At 42.4% G+C, this 20,113-nt stretch overlaps 1 protein-coding gene across 3 annotated transcripts in view; it reads left to right on the top strand.

Annotated features, from left to right (window-relative positions):
- Window positions 1-20,113, top strand: part of DYNC1I1 (dynein cytoplasmic 1 intermediate chain 1) — a 299,879-nt gene that overhangs the window by 15,048 nt on the left and 264,718 nt on the right. For all 3 annotated transcript variants that reach the window (XM_032304874.1, XM_032304873.1, XM_032304875.1), the window contains exon 2: window positions 16,873-16,989. In XM_032304874.1, coding sequence (XP_032160765.1) covers window positions 16,882-16,989 — 108 coding nt within the window. In that variant the 5' untranslated portion in view covers window positions 16,873-16,881. The remainder of the gene's footprint in view (window positions 1-16,872; window positions 16,990-20,113) is intronic.

Here is a 20,113-nt window from a genome sequence, read left to right as displayed (position 1 = left end):
GTGAGAATGCAGGTGTTGTGAGGGGAGTAGTTTACTCTCTTCAGTAGGATGGTCAAGTAAGCCATTCATTCAGATACTTAATATCAGGCAGAGGAAGTAGCACAAGCAAAGACCCTGAGGTGGGAGTGTACCTGATGTGTTTGAGGTATTAATAACAACAAAGAGGGTCTGGAAATGAGGTCAGAAAAGTAATGAGCCTGGATTGTGTAGGGCCACGGGGGCCTTTGTAGGACTTAGGCTTTTACTATGAGATGGGAGCCATTGGCGAGCTTTATGCAAGGAAGTGACATGATTTGGCTTGTGTTCTGAAGAATTACTGTTACAGCCAAGAATAGCCTGCAAGGAGGGGGGGCAAGGGTAGGAACTAGGAGACCACTGTGGAGGCTTTTGCAATAATACAGATGAGAGAAGTTGGTGGTTTGGACAGGATGATGATGGGGGAGGTGGTGAAGACAGGCTGATTCTGGAAGTGTTTGGAAAGTAGAGCTTGAATAATTTGCTAATGGTCTGGATATGGGATTTGACAGAGCAATCAGGGATGACTCCAAGATTTTTGGCTTGAGTTAACTAGGAGGCTAGCTCAGGAGTTGCCTTTAGCTGAAGTGTGGAAAGACTGAAGGTTGGATGATGTACATGGAACCAGAGCATGGGGAGCGGTTGTCATAGCTGGTGTTTTAAGGTGGTGGCCTGATGCCACTGTGATGATGCACAGAAAAGGTGATATCAACTGGTCAGGGTGTCCTTCTCCCAGACATATTTCAGAAAATCTGAACAAGTGTCACAGCACGTTTCCGTTTTCCTTTAATTATAAACATTTTTATAGTTGTTCACCACTCATTATGTGGTGTTTTTCCATGACATTTTGTCAACCCTACCTGTGACATTTTGGTCCTGTGGTTATAGTTCTGACTTGGGTGATGGCCTGTGTTTTTTTTTTTTTTTAAAGATTTTATTTATTCATTTGAGAGAGAGACAGTGAGAGAGAGAGCATGAGCGAGGAGAAGGCCAGAGGAAGAAGCAGACTCCCCATGGAGCTGGGAGCCTGATGCGGGACTCGATCCCGGGACTCCGGGATCATGACCTGAGCCGAAGGCAGTTGTCCAACCAACTGAGCCACCCAGGCGTCCCGATGGCCTGTGTTTTAAGAGTAGGTCTAGTTTAACTCTCAGAAAGTGATGGTGCTACATTTCTATTATTTCCAAATTCTTGGAGTGTACCTCCTGTCCTCATCTCCCACCACACCAAATATCACTTGAACCAAGAAGTCACTTTTATGTCTCCACTCTGCCATTCCCCAGGGCTACGACTGGTTGGCATAGGTCTAATCAGAGTGGGCGCCTGGGTGGCTCAGTGGGTTGAGCCGCTGCCTTCGGCTCGGGTCATGATCTCGGGGTCCTGGGATCGAGTCCCGCATCAGGCTCTCTGCTCAGCAGGAGCCTGCTTCCTCCTATCTCTCTCTCTGCCTGCCTCTCTGCCTACTCGTGATCTCTCTCTGTCAAATAAATAAATAAAATCGGAAAAAAAAAAAGTGATGTTCAATCAAGGACATCAGCTGTGATGGTGATAGGAATTCCTTGGGGGTATTGGTGACACCCCAAGGAATGGGGACAGCCCAAGGGGCAGAAATGGGTGTAGATGTGGCCATGACAGTTACTACTTACTTTGGATATATTGCTACTCCTAGTATGGTCTTAAAAATTGAGATATAATTCTTCTTTCTCTTTAATTCTTTCTGCCAAATTAGTTTTCTTCAAAAGCCAATATGCACAAGCCTGTCTCCTATTTTCACTCAAAGAGACAGATGGTTGAAACCGACTCTAGCTAAATTTTTTTTTTTTTTTTTTAAGTCTTGAAGTAAAAAATACACATGAGTATCAGAAAGGTTTAAGCCTTTTAGGACTGGTTGAGAAATCTGTTGTGAACATTGCCTCATACCACTGAGTTATCTATTCACGAAAGACTGTGTGCAGGGCCCGGCGAGGCATTTTGCAGCCAAGCTTTTCAGATGGGTATTTGCTTTCTAAAAGGAATATAAAAGTTGTGCTGATGGGACAAATAGCACATTCCCAAATCCCAGGGTCATTTGGCATCCATGCTGACATGATCTGCAGGAAACGTGTCATAGTCGTGCATTTCTGGCAGCATTGATTTTCTGCACTCTTATGGGCATTCATCAGTAGCCAGAAAAGCGGGTTAATCTTTGTAAGTACATCTGCCTTGATGTGCTTGTGCCTTGAAGTATCCAGGGATTTATTTTATATTGTTTTTGTTGTTGTTTTGTTTTTTACTTTCTTTCTCTGGTAGATTTAAATAAATAGAGCTGAGCTTGCTTTGGTCTTTCTGTGGTAGAACGTTCCCACCAGCACTGTGCAGATGGTTTTTGGGTTACATGTGAACTTGGATGTTAATCTCTTGGCTCTCAGGGTGGTCAGAGCCCAGGTCAGTCTCCTGTGATTGTGAACGACTTTCTCTGTTTACCCCAGTGTGCTGTACGTACAAATATTGTCATGATCTATGGGTGTCATGTCATACAAAATGTTGGCCAAGAAAGGACAAAGGTAGAGATGCATTTATAATTTACAATTTGCCAGTTTTAAAATTGAGGTAGCTTAATATACCTCAAACTCTTTTAACTGCAACTGATAATAATAAATAATATTTATACATAATACTGAATATATGTGCATCCAAAACAAGTACCATGAACCAGTCATTGCCCTTCCCCTGTGCCGTGCATTCTGATCATTCCGATCTGCTCATCACAAATACTACCACCTGTGACTACCAGCTAACTTGATTTTGTAACTCAGCAGTGGGTCCTAACCCATGTTTAAAAGGGCTATTGTTGGGGCGCCTGGGTGGCTCAGTGGGTTAAAGCCTCTGCCCTCGGCTCAGGTCATGATCCCTGGGTCCTGGGATCGAGCCCCGCATCAGGCTCTCTGCTCGGTGGGGAGCCTGCTTCCTCCTCTCTCTCTGCCTGTCTCTCTGCCTACTTGTGATCTCTGTCTGTCAAATAAATAAATAAAATCTTGAAAAAAAAAAAAGGCTATTATCATACGTATTGCAAGCTAGGAAAAAAATTACCTGGTCTTGTACTTGTTCAAATCATACCTGCTCTCTCAGAGTAGTTTTGAGCCTGTGAAAGCATGGTGGGGCAGCCCTTTGGCTGTAGGGTGACCAAAGGGTCCAGGTTTGCCTGGCATTTTCCTGGTGTTCGCCCTGAAAGGCTGGCATTCAGAGAACCCCCTCACTTCCCGGCAAACTGGGACGGTTGGTCGCTCATCCTCTGGGATCTGGTATCTGGCTGCACTTCCACCCTGACTTGGCTCCATCTGCTTTTGTATTCAGTCCTCCAGCCATATCACGTTACTCGTCCTGCAGACGGACCATTGTCTCTCCCACCTCCCCGCCTTTGCCCATGCGTCCCTCCGCCGGGGAGGCACCCCTCTCCTGCCGTCCTCCGGTCTAGTCTTCCTCTGTGACGGTCTGTTATGTCACCCTCTCCTCGGAACCTTCTCCCCACATCCTTGTGAGCACAGTCATACCACAGACTACATTGATTTGCGGGATCTTTGTGTTTCTCTCAGCTTTCTTATTCTTCATCGTGTGTAGAACAAACATGAGAAGGAAAACTGCTGATATGATGTGGGTGGCTGTGGCAAAGAAAGAACACAAAGGAAAATGAATGAACCAAGGTGGACGCTGAGCCCAGGAGGTGGAGCAAGGGAGGATGGGAAATCCTGCAAGTACAGGCGCATGCAGCAGTTACCAGCATGTGCTCTAGGGACCGGGGTTTGAGTCCTGGCTTTCTGCATGGCTGAGGTGCGGACCGGGTCCCTCCTGGGCATGTGCTTCTCCGCTCATCCTAACATCAGCCGGGATTGATGGTTTCTAAAATCAGGCAGGCTTAATTACAAGTTCCTGAGATTTTTGTAGTCAGTCTGGGAGAGGGATGAATTAATTGGTTTTAAGATGTCGAGATGTCTTAATAACTTATATTTTTAGGAGATTAAAACAGATTGACTCTGGAACACTTATATTGCTGAGTTATATTGAGAAAATCTATTCTGACTTCATTATTTAAGCTTTACAGTTTTTCCATCCCTTATTTTTATTAATGTGTCTGGTTCATATTTCTTTTGGTATGACAGTTTAAATGTGTTCTTCATCGTGAGGTGCAAGGGCATCCGGGCAGCTTGAATTTCCCTGTTCTCTGTCAGCATAGGGCGTCCACTCTGGGCAGACCCACTGGCCAGAGCTGTCTTGGTTTAACTGGGCTGCGTGGAAGATCTGGCCCTTTTATGGGAAGAGCAGAGTCAAAGGCAAAGCTGGTCATGTCTGAAGATTTGCCTCTTACCAGCTATTTTAAAGATCAGCCCCACAGGTTACCTGAGAGTTGTTTATTTTTAGACATCTTCACTCCTCATCTTTGCAACTCAGAGAAACAGCTTCAAGTGCAAGAAGGCTGTGTTCTAGAGCACTGATGCATTTACATCACTGTTCAAAAGAACACCCAGCTGTCACTATGACTATTTATCCTTAAGGCATTTTGGGCAGTAGATTCTAGATTTCTGAATTTGTTGGTTGAGATAAACAACAGAGACTGTCAATTATAAATAGAATGGATTTTTGGTAAATAATCGTTTCAGGCTCAGAAAACCGAGATTAAAAATGTAAACTAAGCAGGACACAGTTACATCAGTGTGTGTATAATGGTAGTGATTTAGGAGAAAAGATAGTTCAGTGGATCAGGCAATGTTAGGCTCATGTGTTCATTGCACGTTTTTACTAGTGGGTGGCAAGTTAATTCCCACCCCCTTTCCATGGGAATAGAAATTGGTTGCATAATTAGGGAGAACTTCTGAGTTTGGTCATTTAAAAGCTTAGTGCACTGACACAATTTAATGATGATTAGGAAATTCCTGATAGCAAAATCACAGATTTTTTTAAAAGATTTATTTATTTGAGAGAGAGCATGAGTGGTGGGAAGGGACGGAGGGAGAGGGAGATGCAAGCTCCCTGCTATGCGGGGAGCCAGATTCTAGGCTCCATCCCAGGACCCTGAAATCATGACCTGAGCTGAAGGCTGATGCTTAACCGACTGAGTCACCCGACCTGAGTCTCATTCTATCTAATGGTTGTTTAGCAGTTTGAGAGCTATTTCCTGGGCACTCACTGCCTGGCACTAGAAATACAGGCATAGATTAGACATGACCTGTCCTTTTGAGGGGCTTTCTGTGTAGCAGGAGGAGAGAATCCCATAAACAGGACTTAACCAGGCAGTGAGGCACATGTTCCAGCAGACCATGAACAAGGTGCTCTGGGGCCACCAGCAAGGAGTCCTGGGCCTTGGCTTAAAGCCACCGGAGGCCTTCCTGGGAGGAATGTGATTGAGCTGAGACAGACGGATAAATAGGAATCATCAGGTAATGAATGGTGAGAAGAGCATTTCTGGAATTTGTAAAGGTACAAAGGAAGGAAACAGCTTGATATATACCAGTAAAATGTGAATCAAGAAGTAGAGGGATATGTGGACAGAGAGATGGGCAAAAAGAGCATCTTCGGTGCAAGGTAGGGAGTTGGGACATGTTCTGCATTTTCTTTAAAGTTTTTATTTATTTATTTATTTGACAGAGAGACACAGAGAGAGAGGGAACACAGGCAGGGGAAGTGGGAGAGGGAGAAGTAAGCTTCCTGCAGAGCAGGGAGCACAATGTGGGGCTTGATCCCAGGACTCCCTGGGATCATGACCTGAGCCAATGGCAGATGCTTGATCACTGAGCCACCCAGGCGCCGTGTTTTGCATCTTTGAAGGAAGTCATCAAAGTGTTTTAGTCCAGGGAGTACAGTCGTCAGATCTGAGCAACAGGAGCGTCCCCCTGACAGAGGGTGGAGGACGTGGAGAGCATCAGGGAGTAAGGCTAGTGTGGGGACAGGGAGATCAGAGAGAAGGGCACTGCGGCTGTCAGATGAGCCCCATGAAGACTGATATTGGGCAGCATGAATGGACATGGATAGGCAAAGACAGGCTTAGAAACAGTAGGTGGCGAAATTGGGAGGCCTGGGGGAGACTGTGAGAATGTGGTGATTGAGGATTTCAGGGCTGATCAAGGAGAAGGCAGGACCATGAGGGGGCAGCATTGCACAACACACTTCATTGGATGGCACTTGGACAGTATGGCATAGCAGGAGACTTTCTAGACCCCGAAGGGTGGCTTCACTACCCACAAAGGAAAGAGGGAATGTGTCTAGGTGGGAAATCTCGGGGCGGGGGCTGGCTATCTATAGCTAGCAGTTATTGGGTGACGTTTTGCTGGATAGGCAAATCAGGTGGGCTCTAAATGGCTAAAATATGCTTATCTGAGCTATGCATAAAGCAACTGGATATATCAGAGTTTGTGTTTGGTGCCATAGGGTGTTGAGCTGATGGTTCTAGCTTGATGTGAAGAAGTAAACAGTGTAGGGAACAATACATGGGGGACGTCTTTAACCGTTTACATAACAGCAACTGTTTGTTCAATGCCCATTAGGTGTCCAAGATGAGGCCGAGGAGCCACTGGGCAGGTTTCCAAGGAAGATGACATCATGGTGTATGGAGAAGTTGCCCCTTTCCATGTGGTCCTCAAAGTGCCCCTTTAGGTAGACAAGCTCCTTTCTGTTTGCTCTGAAGTGCTTTTGAACTTCTAGGAGCCCAGATATGTAGTCTTAAATAAAGAACAGTAGGGGTAGCCTTTTTTATTTGGGTTCTTTACCTGACCTCTGGCCTAAGCAGGCAGTATGTCTTTCGCATCTATCTCCACCTGACGTTGGGTGCTTCTGCAGGGCTCTGTGCACTGCCTCACTTCTTAATTCACTCTAGTTTCCCTCCTCATACTCCCCGGAGGGCACTCATCTCCTTTCTTCTGATTCTCTTTCCGGGTTCCTTTTCTGTCCTAATTCTTAGTGACAAAACACTGCCCTCTGGTTGTCCAAACTGTCCCATCTTTAGTTTCGTACTCTTTCAAGGATGCTACTTGAGATGCGTACTTCCTAAGGACTCTCGACTTTGCCTGATATTAACTCCCAAGATAAGCTATGACGTGAATGGCTGATTCCCTTAATTGAGGAATGATTCTTTTAACAAAGAGAAGATTGTTGAGTCTCTCAATTGGTGGAATGCACTGTCGGGGTCAGAAATAACTCAAAATTTCCCAGAACTTTTTGGCCAAGATATCAATGGTTTTTGAGGCCTATGAGTTCTGAGAGCTCTCATCTCTACTCTGTTAACTAGATGAGAGGGCAGATACCCTCTGGATTGATTTTTCTCTCTAGCATAATGGGCCTCTGTGCGGAGGGCTTGAGAGTCTCTTCTGTGTAATGTGCCGCGATTGCCGGTGCCTGATTTACAGCTTCAGCAGGACGATTGGGGGAGCTCAGAATTCTGCAACAGAGAAAGTGCACCAGAGATAATATGCAGACACAACAATCTTAAATATAGCTCACAGATCCAACAGGAGCGATACGAGAAGCTTAATTTAGAAATATGGCCTGATTTTCCAGTCAAGAATTAATCCAATGTGAGTAAAATTGCGAAGAGCCCAGAAAAATCAGCATAGATATTTAACTATATGTATGTACGGAGATTTTTATCCTACCCCCGATCAAAAACAGTAGTTCTCTATTGACATAAATAAATCCTTTGTACGTGGATGAAACTCTTGCAGTCTTGGGGTTACCCAGTATTGGCTTTGGAGGTGTATTTGGGAATTTCAGAGGCAAAGCCTTTTCTCCCGGTCAGCTCTCCCATGCAATTTACATTTGCTACCACCAGGTGGTGGTAGAGAGTGACTGCAAGGTTGGACTGATCAGGCGCTACCATAAAAGCCTTCTGTTTAAGAAGAGCTTCCTTTTGACTAAAATGGGTAAAATCTTGAATAAGTAAACACCGAAAGAGAAGCATTATTTGGCAAAAGTATTCAAGAATAAGGAGCTCTGGTATTTCCAGCTCTGATTTGTCCACTTAATGGTAGTGACCTTAGATAACTGCATCTCCCTTTCCCTATTTATGGGTAAAATACTAGTTCTGGATCATATAACCTTTGAAGTTCTTGTCCTGAAACAAACATGTAAAATTGTAATGGTTAAAAAAGCAAAATTAAAAGAACAAACGAATTTAAGGCTTTTCACACAACAGGAAAGTCTACATTTTCTTGGCGACCATTAAGCTTACCTTCTAGCCGGGCTAAGGCCCATGAATTTGTGCCTGTAGTGAGGGGAGGAGGTGAATGAGGAGTGAGAGAGGGCCTCCCAGTTTCTCCTCCTTATCAATGACCTGGCTTAAGCAAGTCAGAAATGAGAAATCTATTATATATAGTTATGGAGCCTTTCCCCCTAGCCTTCTGTAGGAGCCTTCCTCCTAAAGCCCTCTGCTTAGGGTCTTTACAGCAACACTTAGCCATATTTCCTTTCAGTCTCTAGAGGCTTTAGAATCAACTCCAGCTTATCAGAAGCGGGCAAGGCAAGGTGTGGTCTGAGGATCCCTGGGGATCCCAAGATGTGTTCGGGACTCCGTGAGGTCAAAACCATTTTCACAAAATGTTATTTTTCTTTGTCTTTTTTGCCGTATTGACGTTTGCAGGGTTGGTGTGAAAGTAACAGCAGGTGACCCTGCTGATACCTCAGTAGGAGTTGAGACAGTGACGCCACGCTGTACCAGGACCGGCTTCAGATTCTCCTGCCACACGCTCGCAGTTTAAACAAACAAGAATGTCCCTCATGAAGCAGAAACAAAAATGTTAGTTATATTAAATCTCCACCCTTGAGTGCAGTCCTTACTGTGTGATCGATGGGAACACAGAAGTCACTTCTGCTGCCTTCCAAAGCTCAGTGGTTGTCTCGAGATGGGATTTGTGCAACAGTGTGAGTTACGAGCTACACTAGCTGCGTTTTTTCCTGAAGCACTATGTGTACCTGAAGGAACAATTCACAAACTATGATTATTCAGAATTGGGTATTTGGCAGCAACTTTATCAACAATCAATGGCATGAGCTTGTCACGTCAAGAATGTAACTGGCAGTATTTGTAGCTAATGACAAAATTTGAGCTTTCATGCAAAACTTAGAATTTTGGAAAATTTGTGTCTGCCACCATGACAACTTGACTGTTCCTAGAGACTTTTCTGAAGAGTTTGGTAGTGGCATTGCCAAGTTTGATTTGGGGGATATTGTACAATTAAATGTGCCAACATTTGAGAAGTCTGCATAATTTTCTAAATAATTTTCTAGATAACAAATGCATAATGTCATAACATCATACATGAATAAAAGATTCATTCAATGTTTAAGATAGACCAATAAATTTCAATGTAACAGAGTATAAAAAGTTCATTGATTGATGTCATTGCATATTCACATGGCAACTTTAAGAAACTGACATTTGTTGAATTTTGGTGTAATACTGAAGAATATCCAGAATTACTTTAGGAGGCTATTGAGACACTCTTCCTTTTTTGGAATATTTATGTGAGATCAGATTTTCTTTACAAGAGCAATAGTATGTCACAATAGACTGAATGCAGAAGCCACTGTAAGTATCCAGTTGACTTCTATTAAGCTACATAGTAAAGATATATGTGAAAATGTATTATACTATTCTTACTATTTTTTTTTTTTGCCTTGGAAAGTATGACTATTTCTTCATGAAAATTTTATGTTACTAAATAACAAGTTTAATGTTGTTATTTTAAAATGAATTATTAAATATTTCCAGTTTTATTGGTTTTCATTTTTAACATGGTTAGCGTTGTTAGAGGTAGCCCATATAAACAAAAGCTCTTTGAGGTCACTGAGGAGGAAGGGCATCATAGGATACTGAGACCAAAGTGTTTGCAAACTGCTCATCTGTGGTGCCAGTAGACCAGGCTTAGGCATCTGTCTACTATGAAGTGGATTTTATGAAAGTTTTGCTTTTACAGTGTGCTAATGGCTGTGAAAATTTAGCAAATAACCCTCCCACATCTTCCACCAGTCAACCCCCTCTTGATACTTACACAACCATCCTTTTACAGAAGTTGAGGCATCGCTGTAAAAATGGACAAATGGCTGTGATCCGTAGCATCCCTTGGCCACATATCCAAGCGGAAGAAGGCGGCTATATTTTATGAAACGCCAGGCAGGTGAAACAAGGTTGTGCAAGATCAAATTTCGTATGCATACCTAGTGGCAGATGAGAAGTTCAATGGCTCATAGTAAAGAGCTGACAGGAGCAATTGTTTCCAGGCAGAAAAAGAGAACTTGTTTCTGGGTATTTTTTTCTATGTGTCTGGCAACAGCTGGGCAATGATTTAAACCTCTTAGGATTCTGACTTAAAGCTTAAAAATACATTTGCATATGCCAGCATTAGAAATGGAATCTCAAACTGCTGCCAACGTAGACAACCGAAAGGAAATAGAGGTCTATAGTGTTCAAAAGCTAAGCCTTGGGAGGGTCTATTACTTGGCAGCTGTATAAACAGAACTAAACCCTTCACTCCTCCTCTGTTAGATACTTGGTTCTGGACAGGACTAAGCCATCTCACGATGGAATGTGCCAAAGGGAAAATGTAAGCTGTGAGTCTCATTGGGTTCAAGAAATGCTGAAAATCTTTTTTTATGGCTGTGTGTGCACATAAGAAGTGTGAAGGAAGGCGCCCGGGTGGCTCAGTTGGTTGAGTGACTGCCTTCTGCTCAGGCCGCGATCCTGGAGTCCCGGGATCGAGTCCCGCATTGGGCTCCCTCTGATCCTCTCCCTTCTCATGTTCTCTCTCTCCCTCTCTGTCCCTCTCAGGTAAATAAATAAAATCTTAAATAACAATAATAATAATAATAATAAGTGTGAAGGAGATGCTAGGTTAACTGGAAAGACAAGGACAACTGGGAAAATGACTTCTGGGGGCACCAAGGGTTCAGCCAGTTAAGCAAAAGACTCTTGGTTTCGGCTGAGGTGTGTGATCTCATGGGTCATGAGATCGAACCCCGCACTGGGCTCTACACTCGGCGGCAATTTTGCTTGAAGATTCTCTCCCTCTGTCCCTACCCCCACTCAAATAAATAAATAAATAGATCTTTGAAAAAGTACCTATTTCATTTTTCTCTTCCTCAGTGTCCACGTTTTTCTCTCTCATGTCTTCCCCCTTCCTTCCTCTCCACAGCTTTTCCTCCATTGAGACTTGGGCCCATGAGGCATTTCTATGATGGAAGAGCAGGAGTGACCTTCTCTGCACCTAAGTTCATTAGAGAGCGAACCGTGTCTCCATATGCCTTTCCGTCCTCTGGGGAAAGCTGGGCACATAGGGGAGGATGCTTACCTGGACAGCTTGTTATGTAACTGCTATGTTCAACAGAAAAATTGAGAAGAGTTTTACTACTACTAGATTAAATGACTACATTTAATTAAAAAAACATTTTTTTTTTAATTTGAGTATCATTTCTTTAACCATGTACCTTCCGTTTTGTAATCCATTACATTGAGAAGCTCCTTCTATTTGCTCGGAAGTGCCTTAGACTGTCTTGGAGCACAGACTGGGTTTTCTCATTCTGATTATATTGCTACTAAATCAATTGCATGCTCTACCTTTAATGTATTTCTCACTGTAATGCTTATTGAATGATGTCAGTGACTGTTGAATGATAACTTTGGTTATTGAATGAGGATGGACTTAGCGATGGGGGAAAGAGTTGGCAGGATTAAAAAAAAGGTAATAACAATAATAGTAGAAAAAGAAGAGGCGGAGGAAAAAAAGGGAAGTAGAGAAGGGGGAGGAAGAAGAGGAGAAACAGCTTTCTGTTTCTAAATCTGAAGATCTAACTACTTGGATTCATTTGCCAGGCATCATTGTAAGCTTTTAACTTGCATTGATTCATTTACTTGGATCAAATGGCCATTTACTTGGATCAGAGATGGGCTGAAGCAAAAGTTATGAGAACTGAGATATTTGGTGGAGGGGAGTTATCATGAAGCAAGGGAATAAAGAGTAAACCAGGGTTAAGGGAACTGTGTTAGCTACAAATATTTTATGCCACAAACATGCTTCTATATAGATTACTTTGAATTTCTCCATCTAATTTGTTGAACTACTCCTAATATTTCCACTGCAATCCATGATTTATATTTTGAATCAAAAGTAGAGATTTTCCCCAAATTGTATAGCTTGTCCTCATTAGTCTTGTGTTTGTTTACGAGACCTGTTTTCTAAAACAGTATAAACGTTAGATGTCGATGTTTTAATCTTGGACAATGTGATGTTACAAAGGAGTTGTTTTTCTTCTGTTGTTGTTCAGTTCAGTCATCTTCCTATGTCCTTAAACCTTATTAAGCATTTGTTATTTCATTTTCCTCTCTGTGGTTTTTTGTTTTATTTTTTGCCATTTCCCTTAGAATATTAGAGTCTTTGTTATTGGTTTCTAAGAGATCATTTATGCCTGAGGATGTTAACCGTTTGTCATGCCTTGCAAATGAAGTACCATGGTTTCTTGCCAACATTTTAGTGTGATGTTTTACTTTTTGGTTGCACAGAAGTTGTGTATTGAAATATAATAATGTTCTGCATTAAAAAAAAAAAAAAAAAGGAAATCCGAAGTAGGGAAATGAAATTTGACCAAAAAAAAAAAAAAATTATAGGGGTTGAGGATTTGTGTATGGAGCTCAGAGGAATAGAGTAGCTGATTTGAACTTTTGGATCTCTCTGGTTGTGGTGGGACAGATAACCTGGGGGAAAAGAAAAGAAAGAAAAGTGGTGAAATGGAATTGTACACAGTGATAGAAGAGCTGGAGAATTTGCAGGAGACTGAGGGTTGCGATGCAGAGGTGGAAGGAGCTATGAAGCATGGGTTGGGTAAGAGAGTGTAGGCAAGGGGAATGTCACCAATGGAAAACGCCTTTGGAATATCGGACCCTGTGATGAGGAGGGCTGAGCAGGCATCATAAAGGTGGATCATCTGACCTCGGAATGGATGTAGTTGCCGAGGCTGAGCTGTAATTGGCCCTAAGCCAGGACGGAGTTAAGCTGTAGTTGGCTGGTGGGTGGCAGACGGGCTTGATGATCAGACAGGGAGGAGACTCACATACACCCAGAGGTGGGTTTGATTTCTCTACTTGACCCCTTGCCAGCTTGAGATGAAAGAAGCCAGCTCTTGTGCGCATGAAGTAAGTGAGCAACAATTAGCAGCCGGCCGCTCTGGCTCTTATTTTCTTAAACTGAGAGCATTGGGATTGCCTTTGCAATGACCTGCATTCGCCACAGGAAGCCCTATAACTCACGTCACCCGTGCTTTGCTCTGCAATTTGCCTTGCTTGATGTGCAGGGAGATTGAGTGAGTCAGAGCGGCAAGTCCCCCCTGGAAGGCCGGTGGAGCTCAGCGCTGACACTGCATTTCGTGTCTCTGTTGCAGCCATTTACTATGTGTGAAGGCCCATTCATTGATCCTAATGTGGACTTTCCAAACCCCTTGCGAGGTGTTCTCTTGAGGTTTCTTATTCTCCTAGGTGTTGATGCGAAGTGTCTATTTTGAAGTAGATCCAAAAAATCTGTCAGTGAAAGGTACTCTCTAGCTGTCTTTTGCCACTGTGGCTCTACAGCTTCTAAAAAGTGAAGTGTGTTATTTGAAACATCACTACCTCATATTTTTTAAAAGTTCCCCTTGGTGTTTTTGTTGTTTATTTAAAAAATTTTGGCTCTGTGGCTGGTAACACCAACTGAAATGACCAACGTTCAGACACATTTATTAGTTGTAAGAAGAACTTTGCCTCTGCAGAAATGTACGGAAAATCTATATTATTTCCTACTCGTGAATGAAGTTTTACTACAAAACCATGACAAATATACGATGTTGTAATTACATGGTTTGTTCCTTCATGAGCATAGTGGATAGCTGGTGTTGTGACAGGCCTTTTTGGTGGACCAGAGGAAGGCCAATGAGTTTTCTCTGAGAAGTTTCCACTGGCTGAGGCTAGCACCAAATGACACACCCATGCTGTAGGTGTGATTGGACATTTCATGTCTGACATTTCTGACAGCCAAAAAAAAAACAGTCAAAAATGAAATGCAAATCTTCCCACAGGGGAAGAAAGAGAAGCTGTCACTTCTCAGGCGGCTTCTGGAATTAGGTTCTAATTTTCTCCTGCCGGGATTTTTGCCCACTGGTGTTAAAAATTATTGGCAAATAATATTTTAGTGACCAACTTGACTTTTATCAGCTCCACGGTTTCTCTTGGAAAGAAAAAAAAAATCTGAAGATCTAAGTACTTGGATTCATCGTCTTCCACGTTAACCATCAACCGGAGCCGGACAGAACTGCCTCCTTCAGGCAGGTGCTTCCTCTAGGGCTGCCCTTCGTCCTGACTTTGCTTCTTCATGTGGTCTGCCCGGCTCGCGCAGGACCCAGAGTGTGTGACTCAGATTTCAACTTGGTAGGCGGATGACTCAGAACTCTGCGCCCCAGTTCCAGTTCCCATCCAGCTTCTCTTCCCATCTATAGTATTTTATCTATGTTTTCTTCCTGCCCAGAAACTCCGCTGACACCCAAATTACAGCCTGCTACACGTTGTTTCATGATTTCCGTCTTGCCTCCTCTTCCCAGCTCCACTGCCATCCTCCTTGCTCTTTCAAAGGGGAGTTCTTACTGAGTCTTCCTCGTTGGCTTCCATACCCAAAGGCTACCAAGAGCTACTTCTTCCTTCTCCGTGCGCTTTCATCCGCCCACCCTCCCCCCACTCTGCCTCTCCCTCCGCCTGCCGCCATCCCAGTGCAGGTGCAGTCGCTCCAGACTGATGTTGGCACCAGCCTCCCAGCAGCTTGCCTTAGTTCCAGTTTCTGCTCCTGTCTGTTTCCCAGACAGGGACAAGAATAGGCATAAGCAAATTCCATCTTTATTTTGTCACTTTCCCATTCAGAATATTGCAGCGATTTCCCATCTCTCATGATGCCAAATGGAATTTACTTTTCTGTTTTCCCAAGGCTTCCCCTGTTGTCCCACATACCCATTCTTACCAACCAAAGTTTATATTTTTCTGGGCTTGGATTCATCCACGTCTCTTTGCTGGCTGGTTCCCATGCTATAGGTCTTAGCCTATCTGTATCTTCCCTTCTTTGCTAGTTCCGACCTCCTGTGATATCCAGCCCATATTCTACCTCCTCCTCAAAGCATACTCTTGCTCATTCTAATAGATCTTAATTACTCCTTTGCTTTGCATTCTGCCTAAACTTGTGCATTGGGGTCAGCAGAATGGATTGACTCTGCTGCCTTAGGTCTTGCTGAGCCTCCATTATCCAAATTGCAAACAAGGCATTAATCAAAATACTGGTCTCCTTGGATTGTTCTGATTAAATGTGATAATAAGATAAAAATGCCTAGCACTTAGCAATCCATAAGCTAGTATTGCAGAGAACATCTCCAGCTGCACCACATGCCTACGAAGTTGAATTATGTAGTCCTTGAAGGAGACAATCTGGTTTTGCTCATCTTTGTACTCTGATGTCTTATGAAGTGCTGAACACGTATTAGTTATTCAACAATTTTTGTTGAAAAATGAAGATAGGATGTGATCATGAATTGATTACAAAGATTGATTATCGTGATTACTACTGGTGTATATCATAAGTCTTTGCCGTCACACTGTGAGTAGGAATATGTATAGTAGTTAGCACAGTATGTTTCTCAGCTGTGTGTGTTCCTTGGGAAGTGTGTCTTAGGGTGACTACAGGTTTTCAATTACCTACCTTCTAAAGGCAGTGGCAGGAAGTTTGAAGCATTTTTTGCTGTTTTGTATTCTTTGCTTTTTTTTTTGCCTTTCATTGCTCTGTCATCTACTGAGGGATTCATTATATATTCATCATAGCTGCATATAAATAATATGGAAATTAATACTCATGACATTTACGGATGTTTGTGTGTGTGTGTGTGTGTGTGTGTGTTTTCTTTATTTTAGGAATTTGGGTCAGAGAGGGTTTCTTCATTTCTCAGTGCTTCCCTTTTCTTAGTTTCCAATTCAGAGCACAAAAGAAACAAATATAATCATTGGCAATTTGGTGAGTCTTTTCCAAACTCATTTTACTTGCAAATATTTCTGGCACCCTCACCACCGGCTTCACCATCCCCATTAACGTTAAAATTAAATTTCATCCAGATAAATTCCCCAAGAACTTGCCATGGTGTTAGCTACTGTTTCCTGTGTTCATAAACATTTTTGGGCCATGGAAAGTGCCAGGATAAGTATAATCACATTCAGTATGCAAATCAAGCTTTTATAGAAATAGGATTGTATTGGAGATGAAATTAATTTTGACAGTTCAGGAGGAATTTTACAGAAAAAGAAGATTAACACGTTAGGTCTTTAGCGGCTGTCTTCCCTGATGCATATAATGTTAGGCGAAATGAAATCTCTGTGCCCCGGCTCAGTGGAGACATGGTTATTGAGTCCATAGATATTTGAGCAGGACACATCTCTAAGGGTTCATGACAACCTGTTTTCTTTTCTCAGTGTGGGGATGAATTGGTTCGTTTTCATCTGAATTGGAAGTCATGGTGAAGGTGCTTTTTTGATTCTCTTGTTTTTTTTAATTTGTTAAGAAACTTGTACAGAAAATGTCTTGCTTATTTTGAGGTTGCTATGATTCTTATCACCAGCAGAGACTATACCATTGTATTTCTTCAAATATTTATAAATACATAAATTTTGGGAAGTATTTATGTAGCGTGAGACCTAATTTGTTTCTTTGATTCTTCGACATAGGCTAAGTAATACAACCTGCTATGGTCAAAAAGTCACATTTTCAAGCTTTTGAATGTTTTTTTTTTTCCAGTGATAATACAGAAAAGTTATTTTTATGCATTCACATTTTTTTCTTTTCTTACAAGGAAACCAACATGTCTGACAAAAGTGACTTAAAAGCTGAGCTGGAGCGCAAAAAACAGCGCTTAGCACAGATAAGAGAAGAGAAGAAACGGAAAGAAGAAGAAAGGAAAAAGAAAGAGGTAAATACTGGGTATTGGGGTATTCCAGCGAACAAGGAAAATCATTTCATTCTGAGGGGCCGGTCAAAAGGATACAAAAAATGCTCTATGTATCATGCTTAGCGAAATAAGTCAAGCGGAGAAAGACAACTATCATATGATCTCCCTGATATGAGGAAGTGGTGATGCAACATGGGGGCTTAAGTGGGTAGGAGAAGAATCAATGAAACAAGATGGGATTAGGAGGGAGACAAACCATAAATGACTCTTAATCTCACAAACAAACTGAGGGTTGCTTGGGGGAGGGGGTTTGGGAGAAGGGGGTGGGATTATGGACATTGGGGAGGGTATGTGCTTTGGTGAGTGCTGTGAAGTGTGTAAACCTGGAGATTCACAGACCTGTATCCCTGGGGATAAAAATATATGTTTATAAAAAATAAAAAATTTTAAAAAATGCTCTAGAAGAATCCTTTTGTGATTTTTGAATAAAATGAGTGGATATCTACATACTCAGATGCCCAAGGTCATTGTCACCTGCTATGTGCTGCTGGTCAACCATCACCCATGGGCCAGAGGTACACAAGCCCAGGTTCACCCCAGACTTGAGTAGAACACTGGAAGTGGTCTGTGAAATCTCTACTGCTAGATATTTCTTAACCTTTCTGTAACTTGGTTTCTTATCCTTAAAATGGAAATAGTAATATATTTTTTGTGGGGTTTTGAGAATTAAAAGAGTTAATCTTTTAAAGCACTTATTAGTACCCAGGTTCTGCTTAGTGTTTAATATGTGTTAGTTTTAAGAAGAAAAAAAAAAGTTAAAAAAAAAAAAAAACTACCAGCAGAACATTTTAGGAGAAAAATACAAAAATAATGCCAGTGGATTTCCATGGCTTCCTAAGGGGTATGAGTTTTTCAGGGTAAAACAAGGATTGTAGATCCGACAGAAAGAAAGCTGCATTTCCCTCCCTTGGCGAAAGGGTAGATAGGATAGTAATAGACTCTGCTCCATGGACATAAAACTATGACATATTAAGGCTAGGAGAGATTTCAGAGACTTTCCACTGAAACCCTTCTTTATGTCAACAAAGCAACAGAAACCCAGGAATGAAATGTAGCTTTTCTGTCTGTCACACCCAGATTCCAGGGCTCTTGCTCCCCAATTCTGTGTGTTGCCGGTATATCATGTTTTCTTCTACTATCTCCATCCAACAGATGATTTATTTTTAATTCTCCAATCTGTCATGGTCGCGTGGAAATAGCCCACATCTTGGACAAAAACCAGCCGCCAAAGGTAGTTTTGAATAGCTTTCTGAGAAGGAAACTTGATATAGTGTGATACACTTTGTGAGTTTAGAAACCAGAGCAGCTTCTGTACTCCAGAGTTCTTCTGTAAAGATAAAGAAAATGTGTTTGATGCCTTCCAATCTAAATAAGTGTTGTTTCATACAATAAGGCTGGGAGACCAAGGTAACAGATTTATAACAATTATTTTTCAACAAAGTAAAACATAATTGCCATTGCATTTTAGCCTTCTGGCATCTCGCATCTCTCTGTTCCATTACACTTTGATTGATGCCCTGGTTTATTTTGTCCTTGACAGTGCACATAACATTTTTCTCTTGGAGATCTTTGCTGTGATATATGCAGTCTTTGAGTGAAGGAGAGGTGAGAATTGACAAGGAATGGCTATTCATTTCCACACAGAGCCAAAAAAAGCATTCGGTTATTATGCTTCCTTTCCTTCAAATGTCAACACTTACTATAGTTTTAAAGCACCTGTTATCCTTTACTAATAACCAGTTTCCTTTTAAACTGACATTCTAATATCCAACTTGAATTTCATAGAATTACTGCAAAATGTGAGGTGGTATGGGAAATCTGGCTCCAAATTATGCTGTCTGCTTCATCTTTGTTATTTTCCACATTTGGGAGGAAATTACAGGCAAACAAGACTGATCGAAACAGGCCACCCTTTTTGTTTCTGTACCAAGCAGCTTTGCCTGATGGAGATTGGGTCTGTTACACAACAGACGGAGCCCCGGGAGAGGGGCAGTGGCAGGTGGTGGGACGCGTGTTACACCTGACCTCTTCATATTCCTGGGTCTAGAATTAAAGTCACATAGTCTTAGTTTCTTCCTTTGCACAGGTTGAAGCCTGTGATACCTTAACTTTGCCTCAGGGACTCCTGTGCCATTCAGAGCCCTCATTTTTCATCTCAAAGTTTTTAATTCGAAAGATCCCAATGGGGCCAGACTTCGGGCTTCACTGGGCTATACCAACTTTAAAGCCTGTCCTGGCCCTCAGCAACCTATTTCCCTCTGCAACAGATCTTTCCTTGATTCCGCCCAAGTACCTTCTGTGGGCTCTGATGGCTTGGTTTCTCTGAGCAGATGTTGCGGTAAGACAGAGGCAGTAAAACTCAGTGATTATGTGCAGAGGATTTGGGGTTAAATGTGGCTGGGAAACCCGGCTCTACCCTTCACAGGATGGCCTAGAGGGAGTATGGGACTTTTCTGACCCTGCTTTCCCTTTTGTAGAATAGAGAAGGGATCAGTGCCTACCTCACAGAGTTCTGTGAGGAGGATATGAGAAACTCCTGGGGAGCAGGGAGAGGTACACAGGAACTGGTCAGTAAGAAATGGCTGATATTCCACTTCTGAGATTGACTACCAGAGTAGGAGAATGCCGCCCATAACAGTTGGCTTCTTCGTTTATCAGGACCCTGCAGACAAGGCCATCTTCCAAAAAATGCCCCATTTTTGGAAAGTCTTTTAATTCAAGGCTTCGGGTTTCCTGGAATTATAGCATTTTGCAGCTACAAGATACCTGAAAATAATCTATTCTGATTTTTTTTTTTTTTCAAATGAGGAAACTGGGCCCCAGAAGTCTAAGTCTTAGAGGTAGTAGCCCCCACTTATTTCCAGGCTCAGCAAGGATCCCCTCTTCCAGCCCATGGTCCCAAAGAGAAAAAGAAGGGGTCATTCTTTTCTTTTCCTTTTTTTTTTTTTTTAACCCTTTCTCCAGCTTGTAGTGATTATCGGGTCCTGGACAGACATGACCGCATTCTCTTTTCTCCCCCACCTCTTTTCTCCCTAAATCCACATTCTAAGCAGTCTCAACTACATACATGTCACCTGTGGGCCAG

The sequence above is a fragment of the Mustela erminea genome, chromosome 11 (assembly GCF_009829155.1).
Source record: "Mustela erminea isolate mMusErm1 chromosome 11, mMusErm1.Pri, whole genome shotgun sequence".
NCBI classification, from domain to species: domain Eukaryota; kingdom Metazoa; phylum Chordata; class Mammalia; order Carnivora; family Mustelidae; genus Mustela; species Mustela erminea.
This window is presented reverse-complemented; position numbering and strand designations above follow the sequence as displayed.